Here is a 20,765-nt window from a genome sequence, read left to right on the forward strand (position 1 = left end):
GTCGCTAGCCAGAGATCTCTACACATTACGGACGGGCAATAATCGGATGTGGAGACATCAAAGCTCGGGTACTCAGTGTCATAGACAATTGTTTCTCGGAAACCCAAGGTGGTTTCAGGTCTTTCAATCTAAGCGCCGGTTAACAGTTACAAATAAGGTTGTCTGTAAAAGAATAACAAGCGCAGACTAGTCTGGAATGAGGAACCTGAGGGCTCTTCCTACAAATCTCGCAACCCATTCTGGTTATTGATACTGGACTCATACTCATATACAACCGATCCCTATCCTACATGGATGTTTTTCGGACCGCGATCCCGCTAGATTCCTAGCGAAACATAATCCCGAGCCCCTCCATAAAGAGCATCCAACTCACCGCCGCACCCGGGGTAGAACCAGCTTCCCGTGGGAGAAGATGACGTTCTCGCCCTCAAACCGTTCCGGAAGTCTATCACCACCTTCGTGACGCATCGGAGAAATGGTGCTAGGGGTGTTGACGGAACCGATCTCGAGCTCGAGCCTCTGGTTCGGGTCAAACAGAAATGCCGCCGGATATAGAGGAACGAGAACCGAGTAGACCTTCCCTTGTGTAACTTCAGAGGGTGCCGTTGGCTTTTGGGCAAGGACCCTTTCCTTCAAGAAGTCTTTGGCGACCTCATCGCGGTGCGAAAGACGGAAATATCCTCGGGCAAAGGTGTCCATCGGCTCGCCGTGGTTTCCATGAAGTACGATCACGTTGCCGTCAACGTCTACAGCCCGCAGGTAAATGAAGAGATCCAGGTCTTTGGCTTGTGTAGACACTTCGAGCTCGAGGAAAGGGGATCCCAAAAGCTCAAAAGATTCCGAGAATGGGAAATCCAGGGAGAATTTGAGAGACTCTTTGAATCCAGCATAGGCCAAGGGCTCCTTGCTGCCAGGTGGTAGGGTCAAGGTCAACTTCTTCTCTGGTGCGAGGTAGAAAGCAACATCCTCAGCGTCTGCGGGCGGGAAAGACACCTCGTTTTCGCGATAGAGAGTCTCCGTACCGTGGTGCTGAAGCAAGCGGATGCGAGGAATATCGAGCATGCCATTCGACTTCTTGCCGAAGAGGAAGTGGTCCAAAAATTTCTTCTGCAGCTCAATGTGCTCTGGCTCATAGAACGCGCCCAGATGGTTTCCAGTATGCATTTCCAGCCATTTATGCTGGGATGAGATACCGTTGAAAGCGCGAATGTTGCCGGGTAGATGAAGCTCAGGATCAGTCCAATTGCCCGCGGAGTAGAATGGTACTTCGATATCCGACAACTTGCGGACCTTCTCCAACACCGCCCACGCACCCTCGGTGGGGTATTCTGTCTGGGTGAGCAGCTTGGGATAGTCCACACGGTTGGCGGCCAACTGTTCTTCGGTGAGAGTGCCGTCCTGCCTCCCACTCTGGTAGGGAACCACAATGTTGTGATACCAGTGGGACTGGAAGTTGTTGCTGTAGATTCCACCTCGTCGAGCCGCTTGATACAAACTGCATGCGGACTCGTAGGACATGACACAGGCAAGATGCGGGGGTCTCTGCATGGCAGCCCAGTAGCCAACCATGCCGAAGTAGCTGATGCCGGAGAAAGCTACTTTCCCTGTACACCAGGGTTGGACGGCAGCCCATTCCACGACATCATAGAGATCTGGCAAGACAAATCAGTCCTAATTTATCAATAAAGAGTCAAGAGATATCGCTTGGCTGGATTACCTTGTCCCTCTGCATCGGCCTGGATCTTCTCAGAGCGCTCAAGGCCAAAGGGATCGAGTTTTCCTTGACTACCTCCAACGCCTCTCACATCAACCCGGAGCAGAGCATAGCCGTATTCTCGACACTGCGCACAACAGTTAGAAACCGATTGGAGTGTTAAATTTGTCCACCTACCCAAATCGTTGGCTCGCACAGCTCAAACGCAGCATCTGGGCCCAGTGGCTTAATGTGCTTGTACATTTCCGCGTAAATCGGGGTCTTAGGGAGTCCGAATGTGGACGCATGGATGTCCTTGCCATAAGGACCCATGCTACCGATCACGGGGACCTGTTTCCCTTCCTTCGAGGCGGCGAAAGGTAGGAAGAGGTCAGCGCACAACTCCACCCCATCCCGCATGGGGATATAGATATGTTTGGTACGAGTATAGCCCTCGACATCGGAAGTAGTGGTTTGATATTTCGAACGGGCAGAAGCCATTTTGTGTGTGAAAGAGGTCAAGATTGAGTGTTGTTCACGTGCAATAGGGACTCTGATGGCTTGGTGAGTTAGACTAGAGACCCTAGGATGGTACTTATAGGTCTTCTATGCTACTTGGGGCTGCTATCATTTGATGCTGGATTGAGTCAAGTATCGGATGCGATCGGCTGGCTGATGGGTCGGGATCTGCTATGAGTGCATTCAAGGCCAGGCCCACTCGCCCGGCGGGGTGAGGATCATGCTACTAAGATTATGAATTTTCCCCAAGAATCCCAACGGGGAGGAAGTTTCTTCAGGCCGTCCGACTGGATGCGCCGGCGCGCTGGATCGAGTTGCCGGTAGTATGCTCCACCATACCAGGGGCATGGCGATGTACGATGTAGAAGATATCCAAACAGCGGGGGTGAGTATCATGCCAGAGTCTCTGCTCTCGACCTCAAGCTGTTTGTTGTTCTGCTGTTCCAGTGACGCTGTATCGATATCCTTTCGGTTACAGTACGAGATGTCTCATTCTTTCTCCTAGTACACCGAACTTTTAGGCATTCCAAAAAAGTAAGAATATATCTCAAGCAGAGATTGATCTCTGGCGGAAGAGAGGATATACGGTATAGTTACGGGTACCGGTAGGCAGATCTCCCGAAGCGCCACATGTTGTACGAGTACAGTACACAGTGTACTGTGCACTAGGCACTTCCCCCCACCCCCCACTCACCCCGCGAACCCCACCCCACCAGCCTCGCTGAAGGGGTTATCGTAACTGCAGTACAGTACATACTATGTAGTACTGGTAGTTACACATGCGTGGCAGTGAGGTGAATGGCGGCGGGGTTAAGGACCAATGCACAATTCGTAGTGTGAAAACTTGCAGAATTGCTATATATCTCATACCTATTTATCCGTTGCACCTACAGCTGTCTCACGGAGACGCTACCTTACCTTACCTCGTACCTCAACTCCAACACAATCCTGGGAAATTGTCTGCCAATGAAAACTTCATCAAGCAGATCGTGGCAATCCGGCGCAAGCCAGATCTGACACGGAAGGAGTTTCTGGGCCATCATTTCCAAGTCCATGGGGCGATCTCAGATGCACCGGAAAATCCTGATATCAAGCCACAGTGAGTTGTCTGATTTGTGCTTCATCTTCTCCTCCCGCCACTGGCTCCGTGAGGTTCATCAAACTAAAAACATTTATAGATCTATGTAAAACAGCAAATACATCCAGATTCACCTATTCGACGGTGCCTTTGGTGGGCGATCGGATGCGTTGGCCGGGATGACATTACCGAGCTGTATTTTCGGGACTGGGCGCATCTCAAGAGTGTCTTCACGTCAAGATGAAGATCGGCCCCGACGGCCTGAACTTCAGCGATATGGAAGCACCACTTCCTATCATGGCCCGCGAAACGTCGCTGCCTCTCCGGACGTGAGGCCTGAATCATGAGAACGGCCAATTTCCCAAGGAAGGAAATAAAGTCGTGGCGACGCTATGGTTGTCCGGCTCGTCCGAATCGGGAGGTGAAGCACAACTCGAGCGGTCATTGTCCCCTAAACTTTTCGCTGCCCTTGAGGCCCATGCAGCATCCGAAATTTGGGGCCTGTCGGTGAACATCGGCATACAGCCCGAAGGCATGGACTTGGCTGCCTACTTTGGCGGCTCGAGCATGCCAACTTTCCACCTCGTTTACAAGATCTTGCTCAGGGGTCGCGCTTCAGTGACTGCCGTCCGCAAGGCGCAAAAGGTTTTATATGAGAGCACGCAAGATGAGCTCGACCAGAGCAAGAGCTTTGTTGTATTTGGGATCGAAGGGTTGATAAATGATATCGGGACCAACACCCGTGTGAGTAACAGAACCAAGTGGAAACGAGCTCTCTGGACTGACCTAAACTTTCATAGTTCGATCCTAGGCGCCAGCCAAAAATGCTAGATCTTTAGCTAGCTACTAGCTTCTTGCAGATAGTAACCAAGTGAAGATTCCACTTGCCTCTCACACGTTGTGGATCCGTTGCCAATTACTCCCTCACTTTCCGCGTGATAGACACACTGAACACGCGCTGTTCCACGCAGCGACCCTAGCTTTCATGCTTGTTAATTTACCTATATGTGCAATATGTTGCTATTACTCCAGGTAAAATTAGAAAGATCTGCATCACGCTCCTTCTCGCTAATATCAACCATTCCTCTTATCCACTTACTTCAGCTCTTTGGACATAGCCATGGCCCAATCAAATCTAAACAGTCGAAGGAAAGGTAAATTGATGTGTAAGCGGAGACTTACAAGCTCCGTGGATTCCGCTAAGCAGTCTGGAAGCGAGAGAACTGGAAGAGATACTCACTCCACTTGTCACCCCGTAGAATAGCCACCCTGTGTATAGCTGCCGGCTGTTGCTTTCGGCGTACAGCCCTGCTTCCGGGATTGAACACGGCATCTAAGCTGGGTAGGCTTACTGAATTTTGGCGATGATCCTCGTTCATTGTTATACATAACGCGTGACCGTTACGAGTAACTTATACGGGGAGGCCGAGACCAGCCTCGACAATCCTTCGACGACCTACCACTCAACTATGCATCTATGCATTCCTACGACACATGGCTCACTAGACATAGAACGAGAAGTCTATAAATGCTACTCTCTGTCTTCCTCTTCGTTCTTTGTTTCCTTGGACGAGCTCACCACGGACTAAACGATGGACTACCTCTTTTATGATATTTTCAAGGACGGCAAGACCCTCGCCGACGCAACACGATGGCAGCTGAAGGACGAATCCGACTTCGCTTGGGCCTCCTTCGGCCAGAGGGTGCTGGGTTTGGTCCTTAGCCACTTCCCGAGCAAGAACGCCGCTCCACGTATAGCGCTCGACTAGGTCGTCGTGGCAGGTACGTCATTACCAGCATGGTCTGGGGAACAGCTGTGACACTGATATTAGAATACAGTGTTATGATTGCTTCGAAGAAAGACCTATCCCGCCACAGAACACGCCGGAAGGTCAGTAGTTGGCGTGACCACCAGTGAGTCTCTCCCTGTCAGTTCTATTACTGTGCTTTTGATTTCTCGATTCCGTGAACTGTCCGTTATACTCTATCTTCCTAAGCGCCCCTCTGTTGGCGTTTTGATGGAGATTCGGAAAGGCTGCATCGCGAGGCCGATAAACTCAAGGGACATGCGGTAGCGAGATGACCAGATCCTGCTAGCATTGTTGTGAGAGGCCATAGTATTAATCCTATCAAATCTTATATTCGAATCCAGCAATGTGCTGGGTCATTATAGATGATCCAGATTCCAAACATTGTTTGGAGCCCATTACCAGATGGCCCGGCTGGCCACAACCCATCCCTACACCGGCGGTATAGCATGTCTCAGTCCACGCTTCCTACGAAGATTTCATGCTCACTGGTCACATAAGCTATTTCAGAATCCTCGTTGAGCTCTCGCAGCTCGCCTAGGAGGGCGAAAGGCCCCCAAGAATATTCGCTTTTCTGTATCTCATCGTGTCACATCATTCTCCATCAGCTGAAAGAGTCGTCCATGGTGAATGAACGCCTACAAAATCACCGGGACCATCACAATCGGAGCAGAAATTGTTGAAGCTTCTTGCGACTGGCTTCTCCAAGTTAGAATTACTAAGATTGGGCACTTGCAAATTGAGAACCTGGAAAACCGCTTTTCTTAATATTGATATTACTTGTTAGCCCCTTTGTGCCCAATATCACTAAAGCTCAGTGATGGCATGGCTCAATTAATCCCCCGAAGACTGGCTTATACTTCAAGAGAATCCATTGCAACACTGAAGGCCAGTAGCGCAGAGTCACCCGAGCCAGCACGCATGGAAACAATACTCACGCTTGTGGTGGTGCTGAACCACGCATGGCCCCAAATTCGGACAGATTGCCTTCCGAGCACTACCAGATCGCCTTTTCTGGAATCAAAACGAAAGAGGGGACAGTTTGACCTCCCAGAGCGGAGCTCACGAAAGTACACAAAGCCCTCAGCCAGTAGCCTTGCATCAGATGGTGTGGGGAAAATGATGCAACTGGGATGATCCGCACTAGCGAGTCGTGAGCTCTGTTGGCAAAAAGCAATGCCCCCGATCTTGGTATTCAATGCATGGTACTAACGCATCTTCCTTCCTTTCAGTAGCGTTCTGCGTCTGATAGCACCATACGCTTTCCCGCGCCATGAAATGCACAAGCACACCAAGACGAAAGTCCATGGACGATCTCTGGACTTTTGAGCCCCGAGAGTCGTATCGGGGTCTGAGGCGACGAGAGTCACCGCTTAGCTGAGCTCACCATGGCTGTCGTCCTCGAACCTATGGCTAACCAAAATCACTGACTTCCAGTTACACTAGCGAGAACTTCGAAGAACTAGAAGATCATAGACCACCACGACTGACGGCGACCAGACATATCATATTTCTCACGAACTCGATCCGGCTTGCCAGCTTCCAACTTCGCGCCGCGTGCTTCCGTAAGCTTGAAACCCTTTCTAGTTCCCTGTGGCTGCTTAGTACAGGTTTCTGGCTACTCGGCGAACGCGAAAGCTTGGGCAAACATATCCACATATCGATCTAGGGCTTCCGTTGTCGCGAAACCACTCGCCATGCGATCTAGATCCTGAATCGTATGCGATCGCTGCAGATCGCTGCAGATCAAACAAGTGTCATTGTCATTGGGACAGAGGAGAGTGAGTCTCTCCGTGATTGAAGCCTCCAGGTCTTCACCTCTTTGAGTCACAAATGTAGACGAGAATCATGCCATCTGATGACCCAACAGCGAGTCATAAACCACCATGAGCGACGGCAGTCGTTCGTATATTTCCAAAATTGATTTGAGTGACATAACCAGTCTCAATTCCTTGTGCCAGCCTTATACAGTTCAACCATAGACTCACGCGTTGCGATCATGGACTCGGAAGGGCAAACAAACGGTAGGAAGTACGGTCCGAATTGCCGATGAGCAAGTGGTAAAGAAATGTCCGAAATGTTGCATCTCCTACCCTTGTCAAGTCATAGATCCATAAATCTGAAGATCGAAAACGACCGTGGAAGGGTGAGGCTGCACTGTATGGGCTGGATGTCGCAGGGAGAAAGGGAAGCATATTTTTGGCCGTGGGATTGCAGGCTTGCCGTCCTTTCGTGGCGACCTCATTTCATGCTCATCTACTTCTCCAAAAGGCAAGGAGATCCTGCGACAGAGGAGAGATAGAATCGTCTCGAGGGTCTGCAAGTGATCGCAAAATTGCAAAGCTGCTTGTCTTGTGATGTCAGTCGTGCTTGATACTGCTCTGGGAATTTTGGCCAATGGTTGCCACCCCAGTCTAGGCTGACCGCATGACCAAGGATTAAGACATATGTGCAGGATATGCGTCAGGACTTACTATGATTGTGGCTCAAGACGAAGGTCAGATGTAACATGTGCTATATTCTTGAAGCAAAGGCATTCGACTCGTCCCATCTGTCCGACCTCCCGGAGCTGGTCGGGCATGGACTACTAGCTGGGGTGGAATGAACCAGACCGTCGGCAGTGGAGGATAGAGTGGACCAAAATAGGACAGGACATACTTAGGATGCAGGAAAGTGTCTCATTGAAGGATGAGAGTTGCAGGTAATGTGCATAAAGTACGGAGTGCTCGGGAAGTTAAGTTAGTGTCCGCAAGCACTGTTGATAGGAAGGAGGAGGATAAGTCAGTGCTCTACGAAGTACACTCACTGACTGGTAACTTACCTAGTACGAATCACTAAGCAAACATCATCCAAGCTACAATACCCAGACAAGTCACTAGTACGGTATGTGCATCAAGGACAATTCAGCCATTGTTTGACTACGGATTATTCATTCACATTGCTTCGATGAGTACTATCCAAAGCTGCCCCCTGTGTCTCGCCCAAAAGGGATAGAGGGCTACAGCACGAGAATCACCCTGATGCCTGCAATTATGCAGTCTCGAGATACCGGTCTTTCGATCCGCCCACTCAGCCTTATACTCGAACCAAGCTCTCTTGATCTATCAAATAGGCCACGGCATCGCCTGCAGGTCTCTGGCAAGCCACAACACAGCGCATCATCTGATTTGCGCGTCTGACAGGGATGGGATTCTTAGTCTGCCTGATAGCGTCTAGCCCACCCATCTGCTAATGCGCGTATGCGCCCTCTTTTTTAGCTAAGACCCCGGTTATCACGCCTCCTAATTTCAGGTCCTCAATCCAGAAGCGGGGTCGAGGGCAAGTGATGGCTCGAAAGTCCAAGATGCGGTGAAGAGACGCGCTCCGTATATCTTGAGCTCTCATCTCGACATCTTCGTTGACTTTCCAAGCTTCCTCAATCAAGTCCTGCCCACAATGACGAGGCCTGACACTATTCCCGTCTCTTTCACCGTCCAGGGAGTTACGATCCCAGCCCTTGGTATGAGCACATTCCCCGGTGATGCAACCAGAGAGAAGGTTAAGGATGTCGTGTACAAGGGCCTGTTGTGCGGGTATCGCCACATCGACACGGCGGCCGCGTATATAACCGAGCAGGAGGTCGGAGAAGCGATTGTAATGAGTGAAATTCCGCGAGAAGATATCTTCGTGACTGCCAAGCTGTCAGTTCTCCTTCGTGTTGACACCGATCCCAGTCTAATACGCCCGCACAAGACCCCAAACGTGCCACGATGCGAGCGAGGTCGAGGCTGCTCTTGATCGCAGCTTGAAGGCGCTCAAATTGGACTACGGTCAGTGTGTCACTGGCCTTGACAGCTGTTCAACAATACTGACCGCTGCTACTCCTGCTATGTACAGTGGACCTTTATCTCATGCACTGTACGATGAGGCTTGCCCCTTATTTGGCCAGGCGGATTATTGACCATCTGCTTCAGTTCCGCATGCCTACATTAAAGGCCCCGAACACCGGCCACGCCAAAATCCCGATGGAAATGTACACCCTTGCCATTCACATCAGCTAAGCCGATGCTAACCCGTCACATTCACCAGCGCATGGTTGATTACCTTTTATCCACGCGATATCCTGCAACCTGGCGTGCCATGGAACGGCTTGTCGACAAGGGCAAAGCGAGACTCATTGGTATGAAGGCCACAATTTAACTTGCCTTGACTGCCACTGACATCACAAGGGGTCGGCAATTTCAACATTCTCAAGCTCAGGAAGTTGCTTCGAACGGCCCGCATCCGGCCCGCTGTCAACCAGGTCGAACTCCATCCGTGAGTGACTCCGAGGGGACGAGCGTATTCGATTGCTAATGAAACACTTGACAGCTATCTCCCACAGACCAACCTGCTGGAGTTTTGCAGAATGGAGGGAATCCATGTCATGGCTCATCAGCCGCTCGGGGGCAAGCCTTTGTTGATGGATATCGGGCACAAGCGTCATATGAGACCATTGACAGACACGGATGTAAGTCCTCGTGCTCCTCGTGCTCCTCAGCTCGAATCACTCAACTCGAATAGATTTTCCAGCTGTCCCGAAAGAGGTTTCGGTCTCCGGCCCAGCTCATCCTCTCCTGGATCGTGCAGCAGAATATCTCTGTGGTCCCCAGGACCAGCCGGATCACACATCTAATAGAGAACATGAATCTGAAGCGGTTGACCACCGAAGAAACAGTTGCCATGTCGCTGATTACCAGGCTGGTGGGAGAATTCCGTTTCTCGGACCCTCGCCACGAACTTGGATTTGATATCTTTGATGAAGAAGAAGACCAGCCGGCGAAGGAATGGTGGGAAGAGACTCTGACAAAGGACAGTTATAAGCTTCTGATAGTCTCCTGAGCTGCATGTTGCCTGGCCTAATAGCTCTAGATAGCACGATTTATGTATACATCCCCGCCAAAGTCCTGCCTCAGGCATACCGGGAACCCCGCCCACGGGCGGAAAAAAAAAGCTTATCGATGTAGTCTAGTTATCGTGCGTCACCCGCAATTTCCCATCTTCTCTTCCCCATTTGACTCACTCTTCCAATTGAGCTTCCTCCCACCACTGTCCTATCCTATCCTACCTACCTACCACCAACCCACCGTTACCTCTCCAACACCTCTCCCAATTGCACTTTCGGTTACCATCCCAACCGCCATGACGGAATCCTACACCACCACGGACCTGCAAGGTGTCCTGCCCCTCATCGCGCGAGGCAAAGTCCGCGATCTATACGAGGTGGACTCGAAGACTCTCCTCTTCATCGCGACGGACCGCATCTCCGCCTACGATGTGATCATGCAGAATGTAGATGCTCCACCGCCCCTGTGCCCCTCTGCCCCGCTGCCTCTTTTTCCTCAATTCCCCTCAAATCCAAACCAGCCACTAACTCAACCCACCAAAAAACAACCAGGGCATCCCCAACAAAGGCATCCTGCTGACGCTGTGCACGCGCAAATGGTTCGAGATCCTGACGACGGCGCTGCCGAGTCTCCGCACGCACTTCCTGACGCTGGACCTGCCGGCGCAGATCCCGGCGGCGCTGCGGCCGGCGCTGCAGAACCGGAGCATGCAGGTGCGCAAGCTGCGCATCCTGCCCATCGAGGCGATCGTGCGCGGCTACATCACCGGCTCCGCGTGGAAGGAGTACCAGACGCACGGCACGGTGCACGGGCTCGCCGTCCCCGCGGGTCTGCGCGAGAGCGAGGCCTTCCCCGGCGGGCCGATCTACACCCCCAGCACCAAGGCGGAGCTGGGCGCGCATGATGAGAATATCCATCCGGATCGGGGTACGTTTCTTTCCTTTGCCCTTCGGCTTAGTTGGGGCCATCGAGTGGGGTGGTGTTTTCTAGGGTTGTGAAGGGACAGAAGGTTATGCTGACTTTTATTTTCCGGGGCAAACACAGCCGTCGAGATCGTCGGCGAGCCGTACGCGTCCACCATTGCGTCGCTGTCGGTGCAGCTGTACAAGATCGCGCACGAGTACGCGCTGACGCGCGGCGTGATCATCGCCGACACCAAGTTCGAGTTCGGCGTCGATGAGGAGACCGGCGAGGTGGTGCTGGCCGATGAGGTGCTCACGCCGGACTCGTCGCGGTTCTGGCCCAAGGACTCGTACGAGGTCGGCCGGGGCCAGGCCAGCTTCGACAAGCAGTTCCTGCGGGACTGGTTGGTCAAGGAGGGCTTGAAGGGGAAGGAGGGCGTGGCGATGAGCGAGGAGGTCGTGCAGCAGACCAGTGAGAAGTACCGCGAGGCGTGGGAGCGGATCACGGGTGGGGAGAACTGATTCCTTTCCACTGCCGTAGTATATAGTTAACGCGAGCAGGTACTGCTGCTCGCTTAGTATAAGCTCCCAGAAGAGAGAAAGAGAGCAGAAAAAGGGATATATAGTCAGTTTCCCAATATACATTTCAGAGTGGTGGTATCAATCAATCTATCGGTCCCAAATTCCGTTTTGTTTAGTTCCATTCATCACGCAGTCCCTTCAGCCCCTTGCCCTTATTCTGACCCTTAGATGCCGGAGAAGGAGCCGCGGGCGCAGCTTGATCGTGATCGTGATCGTCCCTCGGCGCCGACGACTCCGGTTCACCACCAATCCAGTTCGTCCGCACGCCCTCATCAACCTCCAACGCATCCGCCCCACAGATGCGCCGCTCCTCCTCGATCTCCGCCTCGCTCATGCCATTCGTCGCCCAGATCTTGTGAATCCGCAGATCATACGGCCCCTCCACGCGATCCGTCAACCCGATCCCGATACTCTTCACGCGCTGCCGCAGGATCGACGTCTGCGGCTCGACCACCAGCCCGAAATTCGTGCGCACGAACGCGTTGAACGGCAGGAGGATCGTCTCCCACCCCGTCGCGTCCACCGCCGCCCCGGACAACGTCACACTGTTCGACGCCGAAAGGATCGTCGACGCCGGCGGCACGTCCGACAGCGCGGCCGGGATGCCCTGCGGGTAAAGCTTTTCGGCCAGCTCGGGCGAGTCCGCGGCTTCGGCGGCGGAGAAAGGCGAGAAGGGGTCCCGGTCGGACTGCAGCAGCTGCTGCTGTTGCACGCGGTGGTGGCGGGTGTACAGGCGGTGTTGGTGGATATCGGTCTCGATGATCGAGTCGGTCTGGATGTTGACCGTGTAGCGGCGGCCGTCGGATTTCACGCGCAGCGCGAGGTAGGCGTACGGGTCGACGTCCCAGAAGAGACGGCCGAAGAGCCAGAAGCCGCGGTCTTGGTTGCGGAAGGCGGCGTAGCCTGTTTTTTTTTTTTTTGTTTTGGGCAGGGGGTCAGTTTTCGGGATACCCAGATATTATGTCGAAGGGGAAAGGGAAAGGGAAAGGGCGCGGTGTATGTGTGTGTCATAGGGGTGGGTATATTTGTCTGGACAATGCGCGCGAGCATGCCGACAAAAACGTACCGGTTCTCTCGACACGCCAGTTCTGGGGCAACTTGGTGGAAATACTTCCGTGGAAACGCGCATGCGCCGGGCTGCTCGTTGACGGATCGGCGGGGACATGGTCCAGGCTGGCGGTGCTGAAGCCCCCGACGACGCGGTCGGCCATGGTCTTACAGCCGGCAACGGTGGAGGCATCTTCGAAGTCAAGGAGGACGTAGGGCTTGGTCGGAGTGTGAAGGGCTTCGGAGTTCCAAGCTAGACGGCAGCTGGAATCAGTATACTACGAAATGATAGTGTGGAGATAACAGCGAAAACGCACCGATTTTGGAGACGCGGCTAAGCTCATCTATACTGCGCTTGAAAAAGCCCGAGGGCTTCGCAGCTAGACATCTGGCCGTGGGAATCATTGCGATTGTTTGAGGAAGTAAAAACAATCACGGTGGTTGAGGTTCAATGCAGATGCAGGGTCCCATCAAGAAATTGTAGCTGAGGCGAAGAAAGAATGCATGACGTCGGAGACGAACATCCGAGGTGATACGGTGCCTGAGGCGGGTCGCTCACCGCTCCCTCGACCGCTCTGCCCTATGCATGGCAGTTGCTTGCTGCAACTGAGAGTCGTTGCCAACACTTCCAGGGAGCCGGATACATTCATGCCTAAGTGCATGGATCATTACGCCTGTATCAAGTGGAGTCTTAGAAGAACTAAGCTCGTCGCTGAGAAGTTTCAACTGCAGCGACGGACAATTGGATTAATCTATACAGCAACCAGATGACGACGTGTTGTACTCGCTCATGCAACCCGCTCCTCGATGCCATCCTGCAAGAACCCGCAACAGACCATGATATGCTATAATTTGCCCAACCCCATCTAACGCCCAGCTTTATCCATAAGTATGTACAACCTGATAATCTCTCCAGGAGGGTTGCCGAAACCGATGACAACGAGTCATGTGAAGAAGGGGAAGGCCCCAAGTAGAAGCGACGAAAGCGCATGACAATAAAGTACTGGTAGATGCAGATGGGTATGTAAAGCAGAAAAGAAAACACAAGAAAGTGGAAGGCACATGTGGGATTGATGGTATTATGTACGTGAAAGGAGTATGCGTTAGGCTCGGACACGCCTGGCATCGAAGTACTTCAAACTCAATGCGGTGTCATTCATACCAACGATAGGAGCTGCGTCTTCAAGAAGCTCCCATGGACGCACAGGGTATGCACCAATGGCCCGCCCGCGGTACTGAACCCGAAGATGGCTTGCGATGCAATTGACGCCTTCGCTAAGTCCAGCGGAGAGCCCCGATGGTACTGCAGTGGACGACTGTTGCGGCGTCTGTTGACCATAGGCTAAGCTTCCTGATGGGGTTGGGGTAGAGCCGCCAGCGGCAGGAGACGGTAGAGACGTGAGTTGAGGAGGATTAGAGCTGTCCACTATGGGACCGAGAAGGTAAAGAAATCTAGCATCGTTCTGGAATTGAAGGAAGGGCGGACATTTTTCCTTGAGGAATCGCGCACACTGCTGCCGTGCCTCATCCGGGAATATGTCAACAAGGCAGGCAGCAACATCGAGTGCATGGGTTTGCAGCAGAATACCAGGACACGGCCGGTAGCTCTCCACTGATTTGGGTTGAGGGAAATAATCAGCCGACGGGAATAGACGAAGGACTCGGTTCGGAAGACGGGCCAAAGAGATACAGAAGATAGAGATCAGTAGGCGAGTCTGCTCTGGTAAGCCATGAGATCTAGGCGCCAGCCCCGGTGTGTTGAACGAGGCGCGGTGAATGACAACGATCCGAAGCAAGGCAGAAAACCAGAAGGCCAGGCTTCTCTCGAAAGACGGGCTAGCTTGGTTTGTCGGACGTGCATCTCCGGCACCAGTATGATTTGCTTGCATTGCCACAAACTTCTGAAGCAGGAACTCCATCTTCTCAACAAGCACAGGCACAACGGTCGGTACCCCAGCTTCGGGAATGCAAGGGGCTAACTTCTCGATCATGGTCAGGTAGAGCCTTGCAGTCTCGATCGATTGGAGACTATCTGAATTTTCCTCGAACATGGGGATAGAGAAGAAACTCCTTTCAGCCCGCTCCCGAATTTGCTGAATAGCATCATGGCTCATCAAGCTCACTAGGCCATACCAGTGATCATTGTGAGACTTGGTATCTGCCACTGCAGCTTTGAACATCACATCCACGATGCTGTTGTTGTCTTGGCCAGCAGCTTCTGCGTTGAACAAGAGCTGAAGCTTGAGTTGACAAAAGGGAAGCGAAAAATCGTTATTCATGCGGATGACTTTCTCAGCATCAGGTGTAGTCTTGTCGCTTGCATCTGAGTCGAAGCCCAAAAGGCTGTCAAGTGCCTTCTGCAGTAAAGCTGTGGATGCTGTGTGTTGACCAATAAACTTCTGCAAACAACTCTGGACGATGCGTTCCGGATTCTGTGTAAGGAGAAGCTGAAGCAGCATGGTTGCGCACTCTGTGAGGTCATCCCTTCTGGGCCCGTATATGGCACCGGTGTTCTCGGGTGCGATCAAAGGTACAGCATCACGGATTATGTCGAGGCTTTCTTCGGGATGTTTAGCAAGGAACTCTTGCTGTGCGAGTCGAAACCGATAGGTAACCATATCTGCGAGACGACTTTGGTCGTGCTTTGGCGGAACAAGGAGTTCGAAGAGATCCAGCTTCAACTCTGCAACGCTAGGGATTACCGCAACGACCTTCTCCGACTGAAGGAGCTTCTTGACCAAGGTAACGAAAGCATGGATAGTAACACATCCCACACCGATAAGAGGGGGGAGGATCCGCGCCATTGTTGATCTGGTTTGAGACTTCAAAAGTCCGCACACCCATCGTACTAGCATAGCATCGAATCGCTTGGGATGGAAAGTTCGAAGGTAAGCCATATATCGACATATTTCATTTGCTGACAGTTTCATGTGGCCGTCCTGAAGCGCTTTGGTAAGCGAGGCGAAGGATGTGTCCATGGTGGACTCGTCCATCCCACCACCAGAGAGAAGCGTTTGATCAAGCTTCTCCTGAAACAAGGAATCGATCTGGCCAGTAGACACCGAGATATGGTCGGAGAGTGGAGAGGGAGCCGCCACAGCCGCTCTATTCTCAATCCGAGCAAGGTCCTGACGAAGCAATGCAACGGTATTGAACTCGCTGGGCACTCGAAGACCCAGCTCTATCAACGAGAAAATCAGGTCCAGGCTGGGGGCACCAAACCTTTTCAGGCGGACATAAGATTCAACGAGGCCCTTAAAGAGATCGTGCACAGCACTGATCACACAGAATGTGTCAAAGTGATAGTTGACCGTGTCTGCAACCGAGGCGAGCACGATACTATTGTCGCAGGTAGTTGCCTGCTTGAGTACGTCCGCAAGCATTGACAGGTCTCCAAAGCCCTCAAGGATCTCTCGAATAATGCAGAATTCGGCAGGAGTTAGTGCAGAGATGCCCGAGTCAGAGAAGAACGGGATGTTGCTATATCTCCTGGAAGGAACATGAGTCCAAAAACAAGAAGCGGAAGACTGGCAAAAGAACATACCTGCCTGGTTTGCGATAATGCTCAGCTACACCACGTCGGATCCAAAGACCAATCTCAGACTTGACAGCCCATGTCAATTCGGCAGGGAGGGACAAGTTAGTTTTCAGGACACCGCTCCTCTCTGACCCGAAAATGTGGGGGAGCCGCCCAGCAATCGACATTTGGAGCTTTGCAACAAGGGAATTTTCTTGATCGAGGGAGAATCCTGCACGATCAATTAACATATTACGAAGATTGCGGACATGTTCGGGTAGACGGTGTGATGGAAGTTGGATCAAAAGGCGGAGTTCGTTCGATATAGCCTACAGATTGTCAGTTCGAAGTCCTCATGATGATTATGCATTTGAATGTTTCTGACCTCATTTTCGGACGCAGGACTATGTGCAAGTCCCTTGGCCATCAGCCATTGCAAGTACCTGCCAACGGAGAATGTCTGAGACCGAACGAGCTCTGAGAAGATATGATATATGTGTTCCATGTTGAGTCGACTATTGCTGTCGAAGCCTGCAACGAAATTGAGTATGTGACTTTCAATGTCAATTCCGGACATCTTCCACTTCCGTAGTAGGCGGACACTGGTATAGACACGGCGAGACCCATGCCGAAACGGGGTTGCTGCCCACTCGAGGAGTTTGGAGACCAAAACAGTCTTGTCAGTGACAGCGTCCAGGCATGCGGAAGCTGTGGCAGAAACGTCATGCGCGGAGCGAAGTGAATCAAAAAGCGAGATGACCTTTTGCTGAGGTGGCCGAGCTTTTGCTTCTTGTTGACTCTTCAAAAGCTGAACACGACTGTTGCGCTCCACCAAGTTATGAAACATGGTCTGATCTGGCGTTTCGTTAAAGTTCAAGCACGACGAGATCAATTCCTTGTATGTCATCCAGGAATTCGGAAGGATTAAGGATGATGTATGCTCCAAGACCAATCGTCTTATACAGCGGGACAAACGATCAACCAGCGGCTGAAGAATTTCGGGATGGCCGGACTTCTTGATCTTTCGAATGCGTCAGTCGAAGAACGATAAGCAAACATGGATTGTAATAATTACCTGTCGCAGTTTCTCAAGCAGGACCTCCGCCAATTTCCGGCCACGTTTCCTGTAACGCATGATATTATTCCAATATATGCCAAGCATCAAGAGCCAAACAGGAATGGTGTTGAGTGAGGCGTTTTCCAACGATAACAAAAACCAGCTAAGATACTGATCATGGTCGAGCAAGCGTTCGAAGAAGAGCCGTGATGTCAGGCTGACTCTGTACAATAGTTAGAGACGCGCGTTCAGCCTTCGAGCGAGATATCTTCGAACAGTATTCACATACGCATAAGTCATCTTCACCTTCCAGTCCGCAGCACCACAAATACCGACGACTCCGTCCAGAAACTGTTGGACGGTAGCAGTCCAGTCACGAACCCATTTAGACTCCAGGCCCAGCGCGAGTGCGCCGCTTGTGCCCTTCCTTTTGAACGCACGAATTTCGTTGGCACCAACACATCTTGCCAGCCATATGGCACGAGGGACTGGAATCCATTTGCCTAAGCATTGATCGAGAAGCACCTTGCCCCGGATGCCATGAGGGATCGTCCGACTCAGCCTGCGCAAGGGCACAGATGGATTAGCAAGATCCCGAAGCCAAGCTTCGCGCTTGTTATCCGTCAGCGTCACCCGAGGAGGTGGCTTGAAGCTCGACGGAGCCGTGACCATATTGTGGCTTTGTCTCTTCTCAAGGGCAGCAGCAAAGACGGAAGAAAGCATCTGCAAACCTGATCGGTGCTTCAACTGCGCATAAAGCGACGGCCGTGCAGTGTTGGACTCATTCTGTGACACCTGCGTGCGGTCATAATGTCCTTGCTTCGCCGTGTGCTCGTTGAGGATATCTTCCGGGTGATTGCCTGTCCATGGGGAGAAGTCCGCAACCTCTGTAACGTTCGGTCAGAATACCCTCTACGTATAAAGGCTGGATGAGATAACTCACTCTCTCCTTTGATTTTGGGTGCAATCGTAGGCACCTCAATGCGATACGGTGTGGTTTTGACTTCCTTGACCGGTGCAATTTCAGCTATCTTGGTGACATCGGTTGCCGGTGTTTCTTGAGGAGTATACTTCCAAGGGAGGAGAGGCAAAGGAGGCGGAGACGAGGAGGTCTTTCCTTGTGCGGTAGCATCGTCATCTTTGACCTCGACAGCTCCAGTCGTCTCCGACAGCAGAGCTTGGAACGACCATGCCGGTCGCCCTCGCCAAGTCAATGATTGTGGTTTAGCAGTCGCGGTGCCCGGAGTGGTTCTCGCTTCACCACCACTCACCGGTGCCGGACTGCCTGTTGCCGCATAGACTCCTGATGTCACATCCAGTTTCAGCCGCTTGGCTGGCGGCTCACTCTCTTGCGCATCTCCGGGAATGGTTGTGAGGTCGATGACTGCCGGCTGTCGGGGGAGCGATGGCGGCACGGGCATTGGCGGCTTCTCCGACTGAGGCTCGGACTGACTGAGTGCTTGGAAGGCCTCCACGCGTCCTAGGCCGTTATTGGGAGCGCGCATCGAGCGACTCCACGGCTGGACGCCGGCAGAAGGATGGGGTATCATCTTAGCGTCATGGTGTATCTCAGCGTTGGGTTTCTGGTCATTGGAATAGCGCGGTGGGTGAAGACGGGTTGAACGCTCGTCTTAGGCTCAGATGGAGTCGTGGTATTCAGTTGTTGCAAGAGTCCGAGGGGGGGAAGGTCGGAAGAGGTGATAATAAATTTCACATTCGGGCTTTCAATCTAAGACTCCCTAAGGTGTGGAGATGAGTGGACGATCCAAGACCGAGCGGCTATACTGATCACTGTAACCGTCGGGGACCGGGGGTTCAAGTGAGAGAGAAGTACGGAGACTGTACTGTACTTTGGGGGGGGGGGGGGGGGGGGGGGGGGAGAGGCGGAAGGCTGCAGGTGGATCTGTCCGCTAGGGGACAATAGCAAGTTAACAAAAGTCTGGGGATTGTGGGAGTAAAGGGGGGCACAAAGAAGATGAAGAAGAAGAAGGTCAGAAGAAGGGGAATTGGGAAATCAGGACACTCGAACCAGAATGGAAAGACTAAGGATAAGGTAAAAGGGTAATGAATGCTAATGCTGTTATGGGGGGGGAGAGGCGACCGAACAGGAAAAGAGCCGAGTACGGCGACCGAGAGAGTTGACTTGATCTCCAGATACTCATAGAGATAACGTAAGGAGGGACCAACTGGCATCAGCTTACCGGAGGAGAACAGACTGAACATGTAATCTTACCGGATCGACACCCGTCGACCACGGAGATTGATGGGAAGAATGGGGAAAATGGCCAGAATGGCCAGAATGGGGCAGTGATACCGCGATTTTACCGGCCTTGACTTCGGACGAGTGACTGACCAACTCTTCAACTCTCCAACTCTCCAACTCTCCCCCTGCACGCGTATGGCAATTACACGGAGTACTTTGTACAATACAGTAAGTACAGTACAATCGGTTATCTGCCTCCAACTTGTTCTCTCTCCTCTATCTCTCTCCTCTCTATCTCCGGAGCAGATGGCTGAGGGATCCATTACTTTTGTCCATTTACTCTTCTTACGTATCTACGGGGTCTCTGAACTTCGGCACTCAATCCGATCCATGATCCATGACAATCAAGCGATTCGATGCATCCACATTATTTGCCTCAAAGAGTTTCATTCATGATCCACCCCATTCATGACTCGGATATCCTCTCCTATTCTAGACGATCAATGACCGGACGGCGATGGACCTGGGTCATCGAATAGCCCCCGTGGGATTCCACACCCCATTTTTAAACAAAGGATTCACTTGGCATCATTTGATGGGATGACCACAGCACACTGTACCAGCGTGTCTGCACATCCACGCGATTAGCTGATGATATCGCGGCATATGACCCCATTCTTTGTTCAACGGGATTGGACATAATCAGGGCCAGTCGCAAGGAAGATACACAGACGGACAGTTGAATGCTCAGGACCTAGTCTACCTAGTTCAGGAGGGTTCAACCACAAGGAGCCTGGCACAAACAACTTTCTCCAACGGGCTAGTCTAATCATCGTTCGCAGATCTTCCCCCTGGCGTGCGCTAATCCCTGCGCCCGTACGGAGAGTACTTTGTCTCCGCAGTACTCATGTCTGAAGCACTGGATTTACGGCCATCAGCACAGCAGGTACTGTACATACGGAGTAAGCTGGGTGATACGTACGGATTACATATGAGCCCACATGGAAAGGGGAAGAGCTGCAAAAGGAGGAGGGGGAGGAGGAGGAGGAAAGAAGCACTCATAGCATGATGCACCACAGACCCCGTACCACGTACCTGCTACCTACTACCTCTTGCCAGACTACGTGGGCAGTCAAACAGACCGTGCATACTGGGCTAGGATGATTCTGAACTGGGGATGAAATCTTTTCCTCGGGTTGTCCTACTTCCGAACATACGGTGAGCGCATCTGGGATCTTCAAATGTGCCAGTGAACCATCCAGCCTAGTCTATCGCGTAGTGTGCCTGTGCCTTGACCGGCTGAAACCGAGCCTACGCCCAGAACCTATAATGACAAATGCCCGGTTACCTACGATAATCATTATTGTGTGTCTCCTGGACTCTTATCGAATGAAAGCGGAAATTCTAAGTCTTCTGCAACTCCCCTTTGAACTACTCAGAGATGAACCCACTTCAACTCCATTCATTGTGGGCCACAGATTTCTCCAAGTCGCC

General features: G+C 52.1%; 7 protein-coding genes across 7 annotated transcripts; 4 read left to right on the forward strand and 3 right to left on the reverse strand.

Moving 5' to 3' along the window:
* Positions 1–127: 127 nt before the first annotated feature.
* On the reverse strand, positions 128–2,294 carry BO86DRAFT_59959 (CocE/NonD family hydrolase). The gene is made up of 3 exons (XM_025677496.1): positions 1,892–2,294; positions 1,718–1,841; positions 128–1,652 (listed from the first exon to the last, which is right to left on the reverse strand). Exons 1-3 carry the CDS (start codon positions 2,192–2,194, stop codon positions 370–372), a joined length of 1,710 nt encoding a protein of 569 aa, XP_025528955.1. The 5' UTR covers positions 2,195–2,294; the 3' UTR covers positions 128–369.
* A 1,063-nt stretch (positions 2,295–3,357) lies between these two features.
* BO86DRAFT_408902 (uncharacterized protein) lies at positions 3,358–4,311 on the forward strand. Its single transcript, XM_025674375.1, has 2 exons — positions 3,358–4,034; positions 4,091–4,311. The coding sequence occupies exons 1-2, from the start codon at positions 3,825–3,827 to the stop codon at positions 4,127–4,129; spliced, it is 249 nt and encodes an 82-aa protein (XP_025528956.1). The 5' UTR covers positions 3,358–3,824; the 3' UTR covers positions 4,130–4,311.
* Positions 4,312–4,882: 571 nt separating this feature from the next.
* Positions 4,883–5,189, forward strand: BO86DRAFT_398431 (uncharacterized protein; the record flags this gene model as incomplete). Its single annotated transcript, XM_025673554.1, has 3 exons — positions 4,883–4,993; positions 5,049–5,072; positions 5,130–5,189. The coding sequence occupies 3 exons, from the start codon at positions 4,883–4,885 to the stop codon at positions 5,187–5,189; spliced, it is 195 nt and encodes a 64-aa protein (XP_025528957.1).
* A 3,344-nt stretch (positions 5,190–8,533) lies between these two features.
* On the forward strand, positions 8,534–9,958 carry BO86DRAFT_398432 (aldo/keto reductase family protein; the record flags this gene model as incomplete). The annotated part of the gene is made up of 8 exons (XM_025673555.1): positions 8,534–8,778; positions 8,831–8,907; positions 8,975–8,995; positions 9,052–9,110; positions 9,167–9,257; positions 9,307–9,394; positions 9,449–9,587; positions 9,641–9,958. The coding sequence occupies 8 exons, from the start codon at positions 8,534–8,536 to the stop codon at positions 9,956–9,958; spliced, it is 1,038 nt and encodes a 345-aa protein (XP_025528958.1).
* Positions 9,959–10,258: 300 nt separating this feature from the next.
* Positions 10,259–11,387, forward strand: BO86DRAFT_310157 (phosphoribosylaminoimidazolesuccinocarboxamide synthase; the record flags this gene model as incomplete). The annotated part of the gene is made up of 3 exons (XM_025667847.1): positions 10,259–10,408; positions 10,515–10,890; positions 11,008–11,387. The coding sequence occupies 3 exons, from the start codon at positions 10,259–10,261 to the stop codon at positions 11,385–11,387; spliced, it is 906 nt and encodes a 301-aa protein (XP_025528959.1).
* Positions 11,388–11,471: 84 nt separating this feature from the next.
* BO86DRAFT_408905 (CIA30 family protein) lies at positions 11,472–12,978 on the reverse strand. The gene is made up of 3 exons (XM_025674376.1): positions 12,812–12,978; positions 12,514–12,747; positions 11,472–12,350 (listed from the first exon to the last, which is right to left on the reverse strand). The coding sequence occupies exons 1-3, from the start codon at positions 12,897–12,899 to the stop codon at positions 11,560–11,562; spliced, it is 1,113 nt and encodes a 370-aa protein (XP_025528960.1). The 5' UTR covers positions 12,900–12,978; the 3' UTR covers positions 11,472–11,559.
* Positions 12,979–13,187: 209 nt separating this feature from the next.
* On the reverse strand, positions 13,188–18,947 carry BO86DRAFT_455410 (mediator of RNA polymerase II transcription subunit 12). The gene is made up of 6 exons (XM_025677108.1): positions 18,012–18,947; positions 17,358–17,955; positions 17,087–17,291; positions 16,397–17,032; positions 16,039–16,340; positions 13,188–15,983 (listed from the first exon to the last, which is right to left on the reverse strand). The coding sequence occupies exons 1-6, from the start codon at positions 18,616–18,618 to the stop codon at positions 13,598–13,600; spliced, it is 4,734 nt and encodes a 1,577-aa protein (XP_025528961.1). The 5' UTR covers positions 18,619–18,947; the 3' UTR covers positions 13,188–13,597.
* Positions 18,948–20,765: the final 1,818 nt, after the last annotated feature.

This window comes from Aspergillus japonicus (genome assembly GCF_003184785.1).
Source record: "Aspergillus japonicus CBS 114.51 unplaced genomic scaffold BO86scaffold_16, whole genome shotgun sequence".
NCBI classification, from domain to species: domain Eukaryota; kingdom Fungi; phylum Ascomycota; class Eurotiomycetes; order Eurotiales; family Aspergillaceae; genus Aspergillus; species Aspergillus japonicus.